General features: G+C 37.9%; 1 protein-coding gene and 1 pseudogene across 1 annotated transcript; one reads left to right on the top strand and one right to left on the bottom strand.

Moving 5' to 3' along the window:
• Positions 1–161: 161 nt before the first annotated feature.
• LOC120004121 lies at positions 162–5,738 on the bottom strand (annotated as a pseudogene).
• Positions 5,739–8,906: 3,168 nt separating this feature from the next.
• LOC120004122 (beta-galactosidase 16-like) lies at positions 8,907–16,106 on the top strand. Its single transcript, XM_038853371.1, has 18 exons — positions 8,907–9,091; positions 9,198–9,310; positions 9,410–9,476; positions 9,750–9,842; positions 9,921–10,064; positions 10,369–10,463; positions 10,650–10,755; positions 10,961–11,045; positions 11,150–11,268; positions 11,355–11,513; positions 11,764–11,945; positions 12,389–12,480; positions 12,703–12,812; positions 13,486–13,590; positions 14,571–14,675; positions 14,811–14,956; positions 15,142–15,487; positions 15,605–16,106. The coding sequence occupies exons 1-18, from the start codon at positions 8,996–8,998 to the stop codon at positions 15,713–15,715; spliced, it is 2,274 nt and encodes a 757-aa protein (XP_038709299.1). The 5' UTR covers positions 8,907–8,995; the 3' UTR covers positions 15,716–16,106.
• Positions 16,107–16,415: the final 309 nt, after the last annotated feature.

The raw sequence follows: 16,415 nt of genomic DNA, 5'->3' as shown, positions 1-16,415 counted from the left end.
CAATTTTTGAAAGATTGAGCTTGCTAAGGAGCCAGTATTGAATTGAATGCTTTTCCTTTTGCAATCATATGGGAAAAAAATTAAAGTATTTACAGTCAAATATGCATATATTATCAAGAAATAAATCATCAATGATACTACTCTTAATAGTTATATTACAAGAAATTAAAGTTCATTTCCTTCTCCTACTATGTAGCTCAATCGCATCTGTGGTAGGAGCAACCTGGCATTCTCAATAGCATTTCAGTTACATAATGACTGCCTCGTACATGCTAGTCATCTTGGCTGCATGTTACATAAATTGAACACCACAGAGGTAGTACTAATGATTAGTGCATTTCATCGATGAGCGGGCCGGGTTTGAGCAATTCTTGGTACCAGTCTCCATGAACTCCGCATGAAATGACTGCAACCACAATAAGGACCTTTGCAACCTTCATCACCTTATCGGCAAGATGAGATGCCCCGATACGGCGGAGAGCTGCCTCAACCAATTTCCTTCCATTGACACCACTTCCTCCAAAAGCAGCTCCCCGTGCAGCAAGATAAACGGTTTGAGACACACAGGTGAATATTGCATCTCCAGCTTGCATGCTCTTGACTAACATGTTAGCCATAACTTGCTTCCTTGATTGAAGCTTTTCAGCATCCAAAAGATGGTTGTAACTTTCTGAAACTGCACAGATTGCATCAATTATCTCCACGATACCGGCATCTTCAACATTGTCCAGTAGGCTGAACAATTTTTTGGAACATCTAGATATAATGTCTTCCATGTCCACAGAACTGGCCACTAAGGTCTCACTCAGGAGGGCTTGCCGAAGGACCAACATACTGAGTGACACAATAAAACATAGATCAGAGCGGCATCAGTATATTAAAGCTAAAAGGGCGGGAATAAAACTAGAGCGGAGTAAACTCAAATACTCAATATGTAGATTTAATTAATGGAATCTCAACGCTGTAATGCATAATGGTCCACAATAGTGGCCATCAAGTGCTATGATCTCTATCTCCTTTCTTAGTCAGAAAAGAATGAAAGACACACCTGATGAAGCATTTATCATCTAATCTTTGACTCTCTTCTTTTCCTTCTTATGAAAATAGGTTTCCTAGGCAGCTTACTTGCTTTAATGTTAGAACAAGGACAGGAGGGAAACAAAGGGTGGGGGAAAGAGACTACTAATACACATATTCACATACCTGATGGAGACTACAATTATTTTCTGAAGTTGTGATTGTATGGACCTCAGCCTGGAAAAATTGAGCTTAAGAGTTTCAGGTACAGTTTCCAGTGCCAGCCCGCCTACCTCACTCACAAGCTTCAGCAGACCAAGCCTAACCAACATGTCAATCCTTTCTCCCTTGCATTCCGGTTGCTCATTACCTGAGCATAAGAAATTTGCTTCCAGTCAAAGTTCAAAAACCTCTTCTTCTTTTTTCTTTTTTCTTTTTCTTTTTTTTTTTTGCAATTCTAAGAAACAGAAAATTTTTGCCGTTGAATGTGCCATCCAAACCTGTAGCAGAAGAAGTTACAGAGTCAAGTCTGGATGCCATAAGAGTCATGCCTCCAGTTCGAAGAGTGGTTGAGGGTACCACTTGGGAAAACCCTGCATTGCTTGTTGTCAAGGCAGATAGAGAATCGATATGTTCATCCCACTCCCGTCCTACATCTATTTGTATAGATGAAAGCCACTGTTTTGTTAGTGGTAGAGAAATAGGGGCATCAACTGGAGATCTATATCGACGGGTGAAACTATCTTTAAGATATTCCAAACCAGCAGGTCCCTTAATGACTGGTTCCACCATTCTGAGACGTGCCTTGCTGATCTCTTTCTTGAGATTCTGCCAGTAAAAATGACAGTAATTAATAAAGGAAAAATACGGGAAAAAAAAAGCTATATGAAATCCAAATAAGCTCATAGCTTTCGCACTAGCATTGCTGCGGCATTTAAGTTCACATCATAACATGCTACAGTGATCATAACACACGAATGCATGTACAATGCCTAGATCCATGCTTACGATGCCCACATGGAATGAATGTCCATCAATGATTTGTTATGCTGTCTCACAGTCTAGGCCTGGAACATAGCCTTATATTCTTTACCAAAGGCAGGCATCTGAAGGCTAGACTATTTACCATGATGAGATAATGAAATAGTCATAAAAAATTGGGTTACCAGAAAGAACCACAGAAAAGTTTCAGAAACCTCTAACAAGTAACAGCTGAGGAAACAAATAACCAAAAATAGAAGAGAGGAGAAAGGATATACACCTGAATCTGCTGTAGCACAAAGTGCAGACCTTTAACCATTAAGATGGCAAATGAAGCTTCTGATTTATTCCCGGCTTGAGATGTCTCTGCTAATTCTTTATATAATTTAAGGTGAGTGACCTTTATCTCATCATCATCTGCTGGAGCAGACAGTTTTTGCAAAGTGACCAATGAGAATTCTAGGATCTTTCCAAGGAAATCCATATCTGAAATTCCTGATGTCAGCACCTGAAGGAGCCCCAGAAAAAGTTATTGCTGCTGAAACTGACATGTTAGCAAAGTAATTGCTGGTATGTTATGCAGATTGATATCAGCAGTTAACTAAGCTACCTGTGACACAACATCAATATCAATAGTCTCGACAATCTCCTGTCTCAAACTCTGAGGGGACATCTCACACAGTTCATCTCTAACTTCCTTCATGAGCTTAAGGATCCAACTGAGGTCAGGCTCATCCTGCTTCATTGATTCCATTACCGCATCCCAGAAAGCCTTTTCCATCGCCTCCCTCACTTTTGCCTGTACATAATGCAGTTCAGCAATATTTCTAAAAATCAAACCCATAAATGAACACTAGCCAAATCATAGACCAATAAAGCTTCCCTCCCCCCTCAAAAAAATAAAATAAAATAAATAAATCATGATTCGATTTGATGCACCAACCTTTAGACTATTCTGATCTTTGTCGCCAATAGCTAAACTATCAGCAATATCATGGTGCTCATGAATAATTTCATTTACAAGCATTTCATTCTCACTAAATAATGTTGCACTGGAGCTCAAATCAGTTGTAGTCCTCAAAGATTGAGAACCACTTTCTACTCTTGGTGAAAAAACTTCTTTCTCCAGTGATGATTGAATTTCAGGTATAGACCTTTCGCATTCTTCGACAATACCACTTATTTCACCAGAGACAGTGCCAGAAGTATCATCTGGTGAAGCAGGTGGACCTGAAGATGAGGTATTCCCATATGGCAATGAACTACCAGACTTCTGGGCCACAAGGTCTCCAGTGTGTGCATCAGGAATGAGAAGCTGCATACATTCAAGCCCAGCTTTACCACTGGGATTGTGCAAAATAGCCTGCAGAAGTTCACGATGTTTAACAACCCAGCATAGCTAGATTACTTCATGGCAATTGACAACACAAGCAAAGTAAAAGTTGATCAGGAGGATGAATTTTGTGGGTAAGCTTAGCATCGTAACATACCTGCTTTTTGATATCCTTCAAATAATGAGTAAGAGCACCATCATTTCCTTTTGAATTTGGTTTGTGAGTCTGCATCACATAGAGCTCCATCAGTCGAGCAGCTCCCATCAAATCCTTCTCTAACAACTTAGCATCCTTAACCTTCCATGATACAAAGCAAAACAGGTAAGAGCACCATGCTTTATCGAAAGTTTCCAGTTGGGATCTAAAGGTCTCGCTACTTGGAGTCGCAGAGGCTATTTTCCCTTGAGCAGCTTGAGTGTAACCATCAATGATGATGTTGATCAACTCCTCAAACTGTTGATTGAAGTAAGCTGCAGACTCATAAAGAGCAATCTCAAGCTCACCCTTCCCGCTAAAAACTGCATTTGGTTGTCCAATTATCATGTAGGCACAAAGCACAACCCTTGCAGGATACCTTGACAACTTTACTGGATTTTGACGTGCCTTTTTACTAGACCCAATAGCTTTCACCCCTCCCCTGAGAGGATTGTTGGCATGCCTTCGAGAAGGGGAAGCAACGTGCCTAAGAAGATGTTCAATGTTATCCAGACTAGAAGGACCACTGGTATTGCCCTTGAGATTCTGAAGTGACTCTCTAAACAGTCAGCTAGAGCTTTCACAATTTGAATACTCGCAGCGGACTCAATCTTGAGAGCAAGTAGTTCAAATGGCATTGACTTAACAGATTCTTCATTGATTTCTAAGGCGACAAAAGCTTCTGCCAGTGCAAAAGTCTTATTTCTCAACTTCACAAATTGCCTCCAGCACCTAAGAATATGATAATACATTGTAATTAGACTGTGAACACAAGAGAAAGACTATGCGGCTAAAGGGAAAGGCAAAAGGTGCATGAAAAGCTTAAATACTAAGGTAAAATTGCATCAAAGGTTATTAAATACTAGGTTCCCGGTATAGCATGTAAACTACACAGGTAGATTTGTGAACCAAATATGTAAGTGAGCCTTGTCTAGCCAATAGCGAATCTCTATGGGATGAAGTCCAGCTCTATAACTTAGCATTTGGAGACACCTTTACCAATCCAATTGGTCGTCACTTTATTTTTAAATGGGCAATGATAAACCTTTCTATTCTTTTGGACCAGAAAATTGAATTAAATCTTCCTTCTAGCTTACCCCACAATCTCATACCAGCAATATCCATTTTACAAAGAAAGCATGTTTGCCAACAGTCTTCATTCTTCCTGATGATACATTGAACACGTCACCACGGGTTAAAATCACTGAAACAGTTCGACAGAAATGCAATGATTGTTGCATTATGACTTTCTTGTCATGTTTGCAGTCAATATAAGGACTGATAATAGTAAGATAACCATTATCTGGGAACATAAAGAAAAGAAAAGAAAAGATCTATAAATAACTGTTAATTGTACATGAGCTAAGCAGTATAGTTCATTTCTGATACATTATTTTTCTACAAAAGTTCAGTAGCAAGACAAGTCTTCTTTCTGAACCATTTGACGGTTTGGTTAATTGAAGAATCCAATAGCGGGCATTGTGTCAGGTGAAAAATGCACGTCCATGAACAGATCAAAAGGTACGTAAACAAAAGATAATTTATTTTTCTGTTACACACAATGCTGAAAATGCAAACCTCCATCTATTGTCCTTTAATCATAAAACAGTTTCCTCCTATTGAATATAATGTCTCTATATAGAAATAGAGATAGAAACTAACCTTTTCTGTTCAGCGGTGTTGAGCTTGGCTTCTAGTTGCTGACCAAGAACTTCCTCTTGTGAAGGTCTCGATGATCGCGCTCTGCTTGATACCAACTCATAGAATTGCTGCACCGCGAACAGACAACAATTGTCTCAATTGCGCAGTACACACGTACATAAAAGACGACTATAGAAACTCAAGATTACTTGACCACTCAATCACATCTCCACATAAAAGCAAGATTTCCTGGCTTGAATCCAAATTAAAGTACAAGAGAAAGGCAAAAGAGAGAGAGAGACTTGTCGACGGAGATTGGCCTCCTTGAGCTTGGCATCGATCTCTTCAGCTGAGGGCGGGCTTTTAGCCTCGAGAAGAAGACGCTGTCTCAATCGACGAGGTAGAACCTTCGTAGAACACGGCGGAGAACTCGTTCCTCCGTCGTTCGCCGGGAAACTCAACGCCACTCCACTGCTGATCCTCTCCGGATCCGTCATCTTTACTCGGGTAGATCGTGATTACAATAAATAGCTTGTCATCTAACAAACCAAACTAAATAAAAATGGTCGGTTGTTAATTTCTTATTTCCATTTTAACCATACATCTAGAATTAAACTCCGGGCCTAAACTTGGGCCCTCGCAGGTGTAGAGGTTTTTTTTTTTTTTGAATGATGCCATATAAGTGTGTATTTTTTAATATCCGATTGAGATCTCAAATTCGAACAATCTATTAAGTTTGAACGTATAAAAATTACAAGAATTTCTCTGACAATAGGATAAATTAGGCCAAAGTCAATGACCACAAAAATATTATTTTCAATAGATTGAAAAAATTTCAAATATATATGGTTTAATCTTAGAAATATTAATCAACTATTGAAGAATGTTTTAGATTGATCTTGCGCTTGCTAATGAATTTTTTTCTTTCATAAGAAAGGGAGAAACCTGTTCTTTCTTTTTTTTTCTCATATATGACCTCGATAATGCTAGAATGTTCTTAGTTCAAGATTTTGACCGAAAGGTCAAACGATAATGGGCCTTTTGAGGACATTAAACCTCTCAAGAATTGGGCCTCGTTGAACCAGAAAAGTATTGGGCTTAATGGGTTATTTAAATCGCCAAAATTGCTTAACCATATGCTCTGGTCGAAAACGGGTTCGGACCGAGTGTAATCGATTAGACATGGAGGCTCAGTTGCTCAGGAGACTTTTTTTATTAATTAGAGAAGAGTACGGCAATGGCCACTTCAGTTGCTCACTCCACTCTCTTCTACAAAAACCTCGCTCTTTCTCCAAAAAAATGGCCTTAAAAACTTTGCTTTTCGCATGCCCGCACGTTATTCTTTTTCTTCTTCTTCTGCTCTTTCTGCAAACAAGAAGTGGACGCGATCGGTGGCTTCTGTGCTAGAGCTCGGTGGAGTTAAAGATTGCTCCAGACGGTATGAACCAAAGCAATGAAAAGGACTCATTTCTTCGAAAAATTTTCATAAAAAAGCGACCAAATATCGGAAAAACAAAAACCGATCTTTTGGTTTGATAAATTAATGTCAAAAAACCGACCAAACCGACCATATAACACCCTTACTTAAAGGACTGTGTTTTGATTTAAAGAATCGTAGTTCAACCATAATTTGTTTGAAACATGAAGCCAATAAACGCCCCGGCCCATGGGCTTAAAGTTATAGTCCGTAATAGGGCCTAACACCAGCCTTATCCATGTCCAACAAACCTAATTCCACGGCCGATTTCCCTGAAAATGGGCCCAACGTGATCCAATCATGTCCAACAAACCTAATTCCACGGCAAATTTCCCTGAAAATGGGCCCAACGTGATCCAATCGCATATCAACAGGACAACAAAGATGAGTGGAATTTGGGCTGGGTGTCCTCAGATTCTACCATTCATCAAATTTACAAGAATATCCTCACTCTTGTTTTTTAATATCGTGAGAACCTCTTTAAGACAAGACTCTTTAGACCCACTCGAGTGAAATAAATTCTCGGCCAGTGCACCACACTCAACAAATTTCCGTTAGCATTTTACCAGGATTGTGGCTTTCCATTTGCTCACAGTAAAAGACAACATATACACTTCTGTCTCTGCCGTCTCACCCTCCTCTTGTTAACGTTCCCTTACATTGTTGTTAATTACAGCTATTCATTATTTCTTTATTTTCTCCTCCTCTTTTCGATGATACCATACCATATATGTATATTACATTTCTTCTATAGCAATCAAAGCTTCTGAATACTGGTTTCTATATTAATCAGGACTGAATCGACACAAATCCCAAGAATTATGAAGGCTAGGTCGTCGAATCAATACATGTTATACAATACCTTTAAGTCTACGTTCTCTCTAGTGATATTCAGTAAGAGAGTTATATATATATAGATATAGATATAGATGTTCTGTTATGCTTTCTTCTTGTGAGAATTTGATCAGTTTTTTGTCCTAAACAGAGAGAGATAGGGGTTTCCTTGTGTATTGTAGGTATGTGCATGGTGGTCATGGTGGGTCTACTGTGTTTGTTGCTGTTTTCGAGGTTTAGCGGCACCGTTCAAGGCGGCGGCGGCGCTGCCGGCGCTACCGGAGAAGTGAGCTACGATGGGAGATCTCTGATAGTAGACGGCCAACATAAGATTTTGTTCTCCGGCTCCATTCACTATCCTCGCAGCACTCCTGAGGTGCCTATCCATACTCTCTTTTCTTTGCATATATTGTTGTAATTAATAACCTTTCGTGCATAATCCATAAATCCACCAAAAGTAACCCTAAAAATAAGAAGAAAAAACCATTCATGAACACAAACTAATGATAAACCACATGCATTTGAGGATTTGCTCTAATACATATATCTAGCTAAGAAAAAACCACTCATAATTATAAACCCCAAATAGTAAATACGGGTTATCTGAGAAAATATTCAGTGGTCCTCAAACGTCATGTCACATGCTGTTGATGTAGTGTATCATAACCAATAATGTAGTGACATTTCATAAGTTGTTGGTATCAATTCATGGATGGTTGGGGATAATGTCAAATTTAGAAGTATAAACTAATTAGTATTTTCATTCCAAACACCCATGATTTGACCTCGCATCCCATGAATTGTCGTGATTTTATTGGTCCTGTTACACCACATCAACATATATATGACATGATATACCAAATCACCGAATATTTTCTCGTAATTCTTGTTTAATTGAAATTTTTTTGCCAATGTGCAATTCTATTATTTTTTTTTTTGGGAAAAAAATTATTAATTAATTTCTTTGCCAATATGGGGATGCTTTTCTTGGATCCAACTACAATGATTGTTTATTTAATAATCTAGAAGACTGAAAACACCTTTATAATTAAAATTATTGAAATAATGGGATTGCAACTTGGAATTCAGCTTTGTTGAAAAATCTAACAAGATGAAAAATGATATATTTGCTAAGTGACAATACAACCACTCTTATTAACTTCGTCATGTGCCTCGATAATGTCATGAATAATACTACAACTTGGGCTTCCCAATAAGTCGCAGCCCAACTTTTCTTTCAAAGGCCCAAAATTGAAGAGTATTTGGGCTCAACATGGGCCGTATTGCCGTCCATAAAAATTTTTGGATATGGGTTCGGCCCAGATAAGTGGTGTCCAACTTAACTGCGGCCCACTTTCAAAATACAAGAAATACGAAAGAGTGACGACTATGAATTTGGAGATTTTATAGTAGAAGTGTAGAACGATGTGACGAGAACGATTTTTCTCGATTGTTTTGGAAGAATGAGAGATTTTGTTGCAGCTAATAGGGGCAATATGTGATTATCTGTTTGCAGATGTGGCCATCTTTGATCGGCCAAGCCAAAGCCGGTGGCATTGATGTGATTCAGACGTATGTATTTTGGAAGCTCCATGAACCTCAACCCGGTCAGGTAATCTGACCCACAAATCATTCACTCTCTCTGTGTATCTCTGTCAATCTCTCTCTCTGTCTCTCTCTCTCATGGCTTAATTTGCTGCTTTGGGAATGTATTGCAGTATGATTTCAGTGGAAGGAAAGACATTGTAAGATTCATAAAAGAAGTTCAAGCACAGGGGCTCTACTTGAGTCTCAGAATTGGACCTTTCATTCAGAGTGAATGGAGTTATGGGTATGAACCCACTTGCCACATTATAATTCTAGCATATATATATGACCAATGAATAACAGACCTGATGTTTATAGATGTGTATATATGGTCCTTTTGCAGAGGGCTGCCATTCTGGTTGCATGACATTCCTGGCATTGTTTATCGTACCAACAACGAACCCTTCAAGGTAACAAAAATGTCTTTCTTTTTCTGAAGAATGTGAGAAGTTGGAGAATAAGCCCAAATTGCATAGCATGAACCACTAGTTAATATCTATTTTTGACGTGCTTTGAATGCCCAGCTGTGCAGATCTTACTTATAGATGACCTAGAACTGATTGCATTTTTCCTTCATTCTGGAATTCAATTTTGCAGAATTTTTTACGCTTGTATAGAACAGTGAATTGCATCATTAGAAGTGTATCGGTATTATTGACAATTGGTTCATATATTGTTGGTAGGTTCATATGCAAAATTTTACCACAAAGATAGTGAGGATGATGCAATCAGAGAACTTATACTCTTCGCAAGGTGGCCCAATCATACTATCGCAGGTTGATTTAGTAATAATCGTAAACAAAATATAATTTCAGTACTGTTGCTGTGACCTGAAGCTATCAGTGTGTGTGTAGATAGAGAATGAGTACGGGACAGTGGAAGGTGCATTTAAAGAAGAAGGACCAGCCTATGTCAAATGGGCCGCAGCTATGGCTGTGGGACTTCAAACTGGGGTGCCTTGGATGATGTGCAAACAAGATGATGCCCCTGATCCTGTGGTTGGTCTCCTCCTCTTGAAATCTAAGTTGCCTCAATCACCATAGGTTTCTAAATAACCGTTTCCAAAATTCTTCACCTTTTTTAGTTTGACATCTTAAGTTAGCATGAAACTACTTGGACTTGGAGCATCCAATGTCCAGTTTCTCTCAACTAAGATAGCTTGAAATGTTTGAAGGGCAACCTTTCGTTCTCTCTCTCTCTCTCTCTCTCTCTCTCTCTCTCTCTGTGTGTGTTTTTAATTCTTGATTCATTTTTTTACCATAAATAGGTATTGATTGTGAAATATCTCATGTAATTTCACAGATTAATACATGTAACAGTAGGAGATGCGGGGAGTTATTTAAGGGGCCTAACTCACCTAATAAGCCATCAATATGGACGGAGAACTGGACAGCTCGGTATGTACATTCCTACAGTGCTGCATTTTTCAATGTCAATTATTTCAGACACTGTTTTTTATCATCTGAAATTAAAATTGATAAAATTATTAAGTGCATAATGGCAGTTATGGATTATTTAACTAATGAATTGTTATACAAATGTGAATGTCTTTCTTAAGTAGACGTCTCTTCTTTCCTATGTAGCTATCAAGTATATGGCGAGGAAATACAAACAAGGGACGCTGAGGACATTGCATTTCAAGTTGCACTATTCATTGCAAGGAATGGAAGCTTCGTAAATTATTATATGGTACCACTGCTCCTCTTGCTCTGCTGATCAACACTGTACATTTCAAAGATATATGTAATACATGCATGCCATAATATGCTAAAAGCCTCGATTGCCAATCTTGACAAAGAATCCATTAACTATAGTTTTACTCTTTAAATTAAAAAAAAATTGTTTATTTTTTACCCAAGTAGAGTTAAAAAGGAAATGGGTATTTTTATTTCAGTATCATGGCGGAACCAATTTCGGAAGGGTGGCCTCCGCATATGTGCCAACTAGTTACTATGACCAAGCTCCTATTGATGAGTATGGTACGTCTGTCAGTCACATACATATGTCTGCTTCTCAACTTTTAATATAAGGATATTGTTTTTGGCTGGCACTATCTCCCTTAACTTGTTATCGTAAAATATAGGCTTGATTAGGCAACCAAAGTGGGGTCATTTGAAGGAGTTGCACGCAGCAATAAAGCTATGCTCAAAGCCTTTACTTTCTGGAGTACCAGTTACTTCCTCATTAGGTCCACAACAAGAAGTATGAAAGCTAGAAAGAGAACATTGTTAAGTCTTAAATTTTCTTAGAAGTTTCCGGGTTTGAATATTTCTAGTTTCTCTGAATAGGCCTATGTCTTTAGTGGCAACTCAGGAGGGTGTGCGGCCTTTCTTGTGAACAATGATAAAGGAATTACAGTGCAATTTCGTGGTTCTTCATATGAATTGCCTCCAAAATCAATTAGTATTTTACCTGATTGCAAAAGTGTAGCCTTCAATACAGCCAAGGTATGCTTGTGCATCTGTTGCTACTTTGTTAAAACTCATTTTCAAGTTCTTTGGAATATTGAATATTTTTTGGCCATTGATTCAAAATTATTTATGCTTCAATCTGCGCATGAAAATCTAACATTTCTAACTTTTGTCAGTAAAACTCCATTGCATTTATTGTGGAAAACTGCTACAATGTTAATGATTCAGATTTACATAGTTCATCAACACAAGCAGAAGATTTTAACTTGCATATGTCATGGGATAGGTAAATGTCCAGTATAGCACAAGAACGATGGTCACGCGCATGAAATTTGATGCCGTGGATAGGTGGGCAGAACTCAAAGAAGATGTTCCTTACTTTGATGATACCTCGTTAAGAACAAATGTGTTGTTAGAGCAAATGAATGCTACAAAAGACACATCTGATTACCTTTGGTACACTTTCAAGTAAGCCAAAAACATTGCATTATCTTAGTTTCGAATTGTCAACCTGAACCTCACTTGGCATGGCTGAACTAAATTTCTTGCTATAGACATACATACATACATACATACATATATATATATCCAAATGATTGTTCAAGCATAATCTTTGGTTATTTTCATTTTTTTAATCTCTTTTTGCCTCTGTTTGAGTGGTGATCTACATATGTTGGAATTGAATTATTTTCACATATATGTTGGGAGTACCAACATTAATTTTGGGGGGTTGGGGGGGGTATCTTGTTTTAGCATAGTTAAATATTTGAAGGAATTAGTTTGTTCCTGAATTGTCACACAATCTAAAGTTGTCAATTGTGATTTAGTCTAAATGGTGTCCAGATCGTAAACTGGTTCCAATCATTCTTTTGAAGTTAGTTATCAAATCCTTTCTTTCGACTTGTCTGCAGAATTCAGCATGAAACTTTTGGTGATCGGGCCGTACTTAACGTGAGCTCTACTGGGCATGCTCTGCATGCATTTGTAAATGGAGTGTTAGTAGGTGTGTCTCACATCTCCTCATTGATCATGTTATGCATGTGCATTTTAGAAAACTTTTCAAGGCCAGCGAATTGGCCTCAACCATCTACTTGCTTTGTTAATGATCTCAAGCCGTTTTTCAATACTTAATTTAGAATAGCACATATAGATGCCATGTTTCTTGTTTCAGCCCTTAGTTCAAAAACATTAACATACTTATGAAACTTCTCTTTACGTATTTCAGGGTCTGCACATGGAAGCTTTAATACACCAAGATTTACTCTTGAAAGTACAGTTTCTTTGATCAGTGGGATTAACTATGTCTCCCTGCTGAGTGTGATGGTTGGATTGCCGGTAAGATCCAAATCTTTAATGGTATTTTTACATTGCTCCTAGATAGAATATGATAATATCATAATAGAGTGACTCAAGGATGAATTATAATGGTTACGAGATTGCTTACTGCATATTTTTTATTTTTCCTTCTCATGCCAGCAATTTCATAGGTTGAAATTGAAGGAAATAGTGACATCAATTTTCTTGGCATCAGTTGTGCTCACCAAAAGCCAACTCATGCCTTGTGTTTTTAGATAATCACCTCAAACCTCCTTATAGAAATTTCCAGTATCGGTCAATTTGTTTAATATCTAGCATATTTAGTTGAATGCTGTTTGTTAGTCACATTGTTTGTTTGAATGCTTCTTTTCAGAAAGCAATTAAGAGAGAGATGGAATTTCTTTAGATCATGAATTTGAGAAAGCAATGTGCCATTTTTTCTTCTCAATCTCACATAATATTGAAATTTTAAATAAATTTCGTTCAGTCGTCAATCTGAGGTAAAGTAGAATGAAGTTGTGGCACAAATATGTCAAAATAATTGATTTTTCAACTTTCCTTCAAGCTGTTTCTGAACAAGGGTCATGCCAAATACCCTAATAGAATTTCATAAAACTTATTATGTCCAAAGACAATGTCATATGTGATCATTTCTTCTGCATACGAATTTATTTTTACTCCTGTTCTTAAGGATTCAGGAGCATTTCTAGAGCATAGAAATACTGGACTGCGTGGGGTGAGGATTCATGGTATAAATGGGCTGAAGGATTTCGCCAATTACTCATGGGGTTATCAGGTATTGTGTTCTGCTTTCTGGCAATCATAGTAGTTATATGCTTATGTGTAGTTTATCACACTCATATGTTTGTATGCGTTCTTCTGTGGTTTAACCTTCCTAATCGTTCCAATTTTTTTTTCTTTTAATTAACATAGTTGCGTCTTTGCAGTGGCCGTGATCATAAAGATAAATTTTCTTTATTCCATATTTTCATGAGTTAAGAAAAATTTGTGATCTTTGCTGTATTTAGCACCAATTTGAAGTCATTGTGAAACTATTGTAACATATTGATACCCTGCACTTGATTAATAGACTTTGCTAGGTTCAAGCTTGTAAGAATCGTTATCATATGTTGAGAGGTAGGAGTTTCTGGACATGTGAAATCCCCATTTAGAGGATGTGAAAATGGAGAGGCATGTGGTAAAAGTGGAGGCCGGAAGGTTTCTAAAAATTCTGCAGGTTATGGAAGGGATGTTTTTGCTGCTCAGCATCATGACTTAAAGTAGAGCACCACATCTTCTGATATTTTGTTTTGTAGTAATAGATGAATATAGAATGTGGTTTAATGTTGAAGTTTCTGAGACCAAGAGATCAAATCGAGCTGGGGTCTAAGATCTGCCTTGTCTGAGGCATGAGATTCAAGGTGATTTCTTTGGTACTGAGGTTGCTTCTAAATTCGAAATAACTTGGTTTTATTGACAACCAAATATATTCAGGTGGACTAGCACCCTAACTACATTCCAAAATGACTATGATGAGTTGTTGATTGAGATTGTAACTTTCATATTATGGGCTTGGTGGTGTTGATGGATAGGATTTCAAATTGTCCGGATAACGGACGCAGTCATAATAACCTGCATGGGCAATTCCTGAAGGAATTTTGATGCATAGAAACCGCTGTTTGTAGGATGCTTTCACTGTAGTTGCATTTATTTTGGGCAATTTGAAGACACAAGCAGTAGGTCTTGTTATTACAATTTACATATGATTTGACACAGGTAGGAATGCTGGGAGAGAATTTAAAAATTTACACCAACCAAGAACCAAGTCCAGTCCATTGGAGCAATTTTTCCTCTTCTCCTAGTCCCCTCACGTGGTACAAGGTCGGACAACTTAGTTCTGCTTAATCTTCTTTACAGTTTTATGACGTATAAATAGTTTCACGATTCATTTACTGTTGTTTATCTATGGTTTTGTGTTTAATTCAAGTCATTGACTATCTATTTGGTTGGTCACAGTCTCTATTTGATGCGCCTGCTGGGGATGATCCTATTGCCTTAGATCTTGGTTCCATGGGAAAAGGCGAAGCTTTCGTTAATGGAGAAAGCATTGGCAGATATTGGGTCTCCTTTCATAAGCCTAGTGGGTTTCCTTCACAGCAATGGTATACATTATGCCCCCTAACCCTTTTGCTACTATTTTATCTAGTGTCAGTTGAACTTGACCGAAACAGGGCGTCTATGGTTCAATTTGAATCATATAGGAATCGGAGGCTTTTCTTTTCTGGCAATGAGATTTCTAATACAGTAAGCATACGTTCTAAAAACGTTTTACTTTCTTTGTTATCAGGTACCACGTACCTCGTTCGTTCCTTAAACCCGTTGGGAACCTTTTAGTTATACTAGAAGAAGAGGGTGGATCCCCTCTTGGAATTTCCATAGCTACGATATCCATCACAAGTGTTTGTGGGCATGTAACGTCCTCTCATATGGCCCCAGTTTCTTCATGGTTAGTATACAACCAAAGTGCAGCAAACCATGGCAGAAGACCTAAAGTTCAGCTGAATTGCCCTCCAACAACCACCATTTCCAACGTCTCGTTTGCAAGCTATGGAAACCCATCTGGTTCTTGTAATGGAACAACCTACACCATTGGAAGCTGCCACTCAACTAACTCCAAAGAGATCGTCGAAAAGGTGATGATTTCCTTAACCCGGTTCTAAATGAAGTTTCATTAAAGATTAACAAGTTTCATAAATTCTCACAGAAATTCTTCATGTTCTTAATTGTGTAACTCTTGAAATGTATTCCAGGCTTGTCTAGGGAAGAGGGGATGTTCCATTGCCTTATCAAAACAGAGTTTTGGTGGTGACCCATGTCCAGGAATCCCTAAAGCTTTGTTGGTAGATGCACAATGCACTTGAAGCTAGCAAACTAACGAAAATGATAAAGATCTCAACAGTTGATATCTCAGTTATCCCAACAACTGAATTGGACGCATGAGATCTAAGTGAAATACCATTTGTTGGGATCCGTATCATAACCGGCAACCTAATACTTGCACATTCTAGTTTCCATGCAATTAATTGATCCCTTCTTGCCAATAACGATTCATCGAGTCATTAACCCTTTAATTCATTTGGAAAATTTTGTTTGAAACTAGTTTAGGCATTTTTCTAGTTACTAGCTGATTCACAGTGTTAAGTGTAAAAATGCCAATATTGGCTTCAACTTATCTGTAATGTTTCATTAACAGTGTTATTACATATGGATCCAAGACAAGATTTCAAATCAGGAACAGATTTGATTAATTGAATCTGTTAACAAATCTGGATGAAGATTTGTTGGATGCCATTGCCATCCACCACCTGGTATCTGAGTCATTCCTCTTTTTTGTTCTTTTCTTCCTCTTCACTTGACAGTGTGACAAAGTTAACCTAGAAATCTAATATGCAAACCTTGGTCTGCTGAAATAGTCATTAAGAAGAGGAAATGCACTTAATATAGACAGATTTTTTGTTCTTAGCTAATTGCCAGCCCACAATGAAACCTAATGGGCCTACATACATACACATCACTAATAAATGCTAAAGAATACTCGTCTTGTTATAGATATGGGTTTTT

This window comes from Tripterygium wilfordii, chromosome 8 (genome assembly GCF_013401445.1).
Source record: "Tripterygium wilfordii isolate XIE 37 chromosome 8, ASM1340144v1, whole genome shotgun sequence".
NCBI classification, from domain to species: domain Eukaryota; kingdom Viridiplantae; phylum Streptophyta; class Magnoliopsida; order Celastrales; family Celastraceae; genus Tripterygium; species Tripterygium wilfordii.
The sequence above is the reverse complement of the archived record's forward strand: the minus strand, read 5'-3'. Positions and strand labels throughout refer to the sequence as shown.

Bases quoted from the DNA above. Each gene is read 5' to 3' on its own strand.
- LOC120004122 (XM_038853371.1), top strand. From the start codon at position 8,996: ATGTGGCCATCTTTGATCGGCCAAGCCAAAGCCGGTGGCATTGATGTG. The intron at 11,946-12,388 runs GTAAGCCAAAAA...ACTTGTCTGCAG, and splicing joins TACCTTTGGTACACTTTCAA to AATTCAGCATGAAACTTTTG. The intron at 14,676-14,810 runs GTCGGACAACTT...GGTTGGTCACAG, and splicing joins GTCCCCTCACGTGGTACAAG to TCTCTATTTGATGCGCCTGC.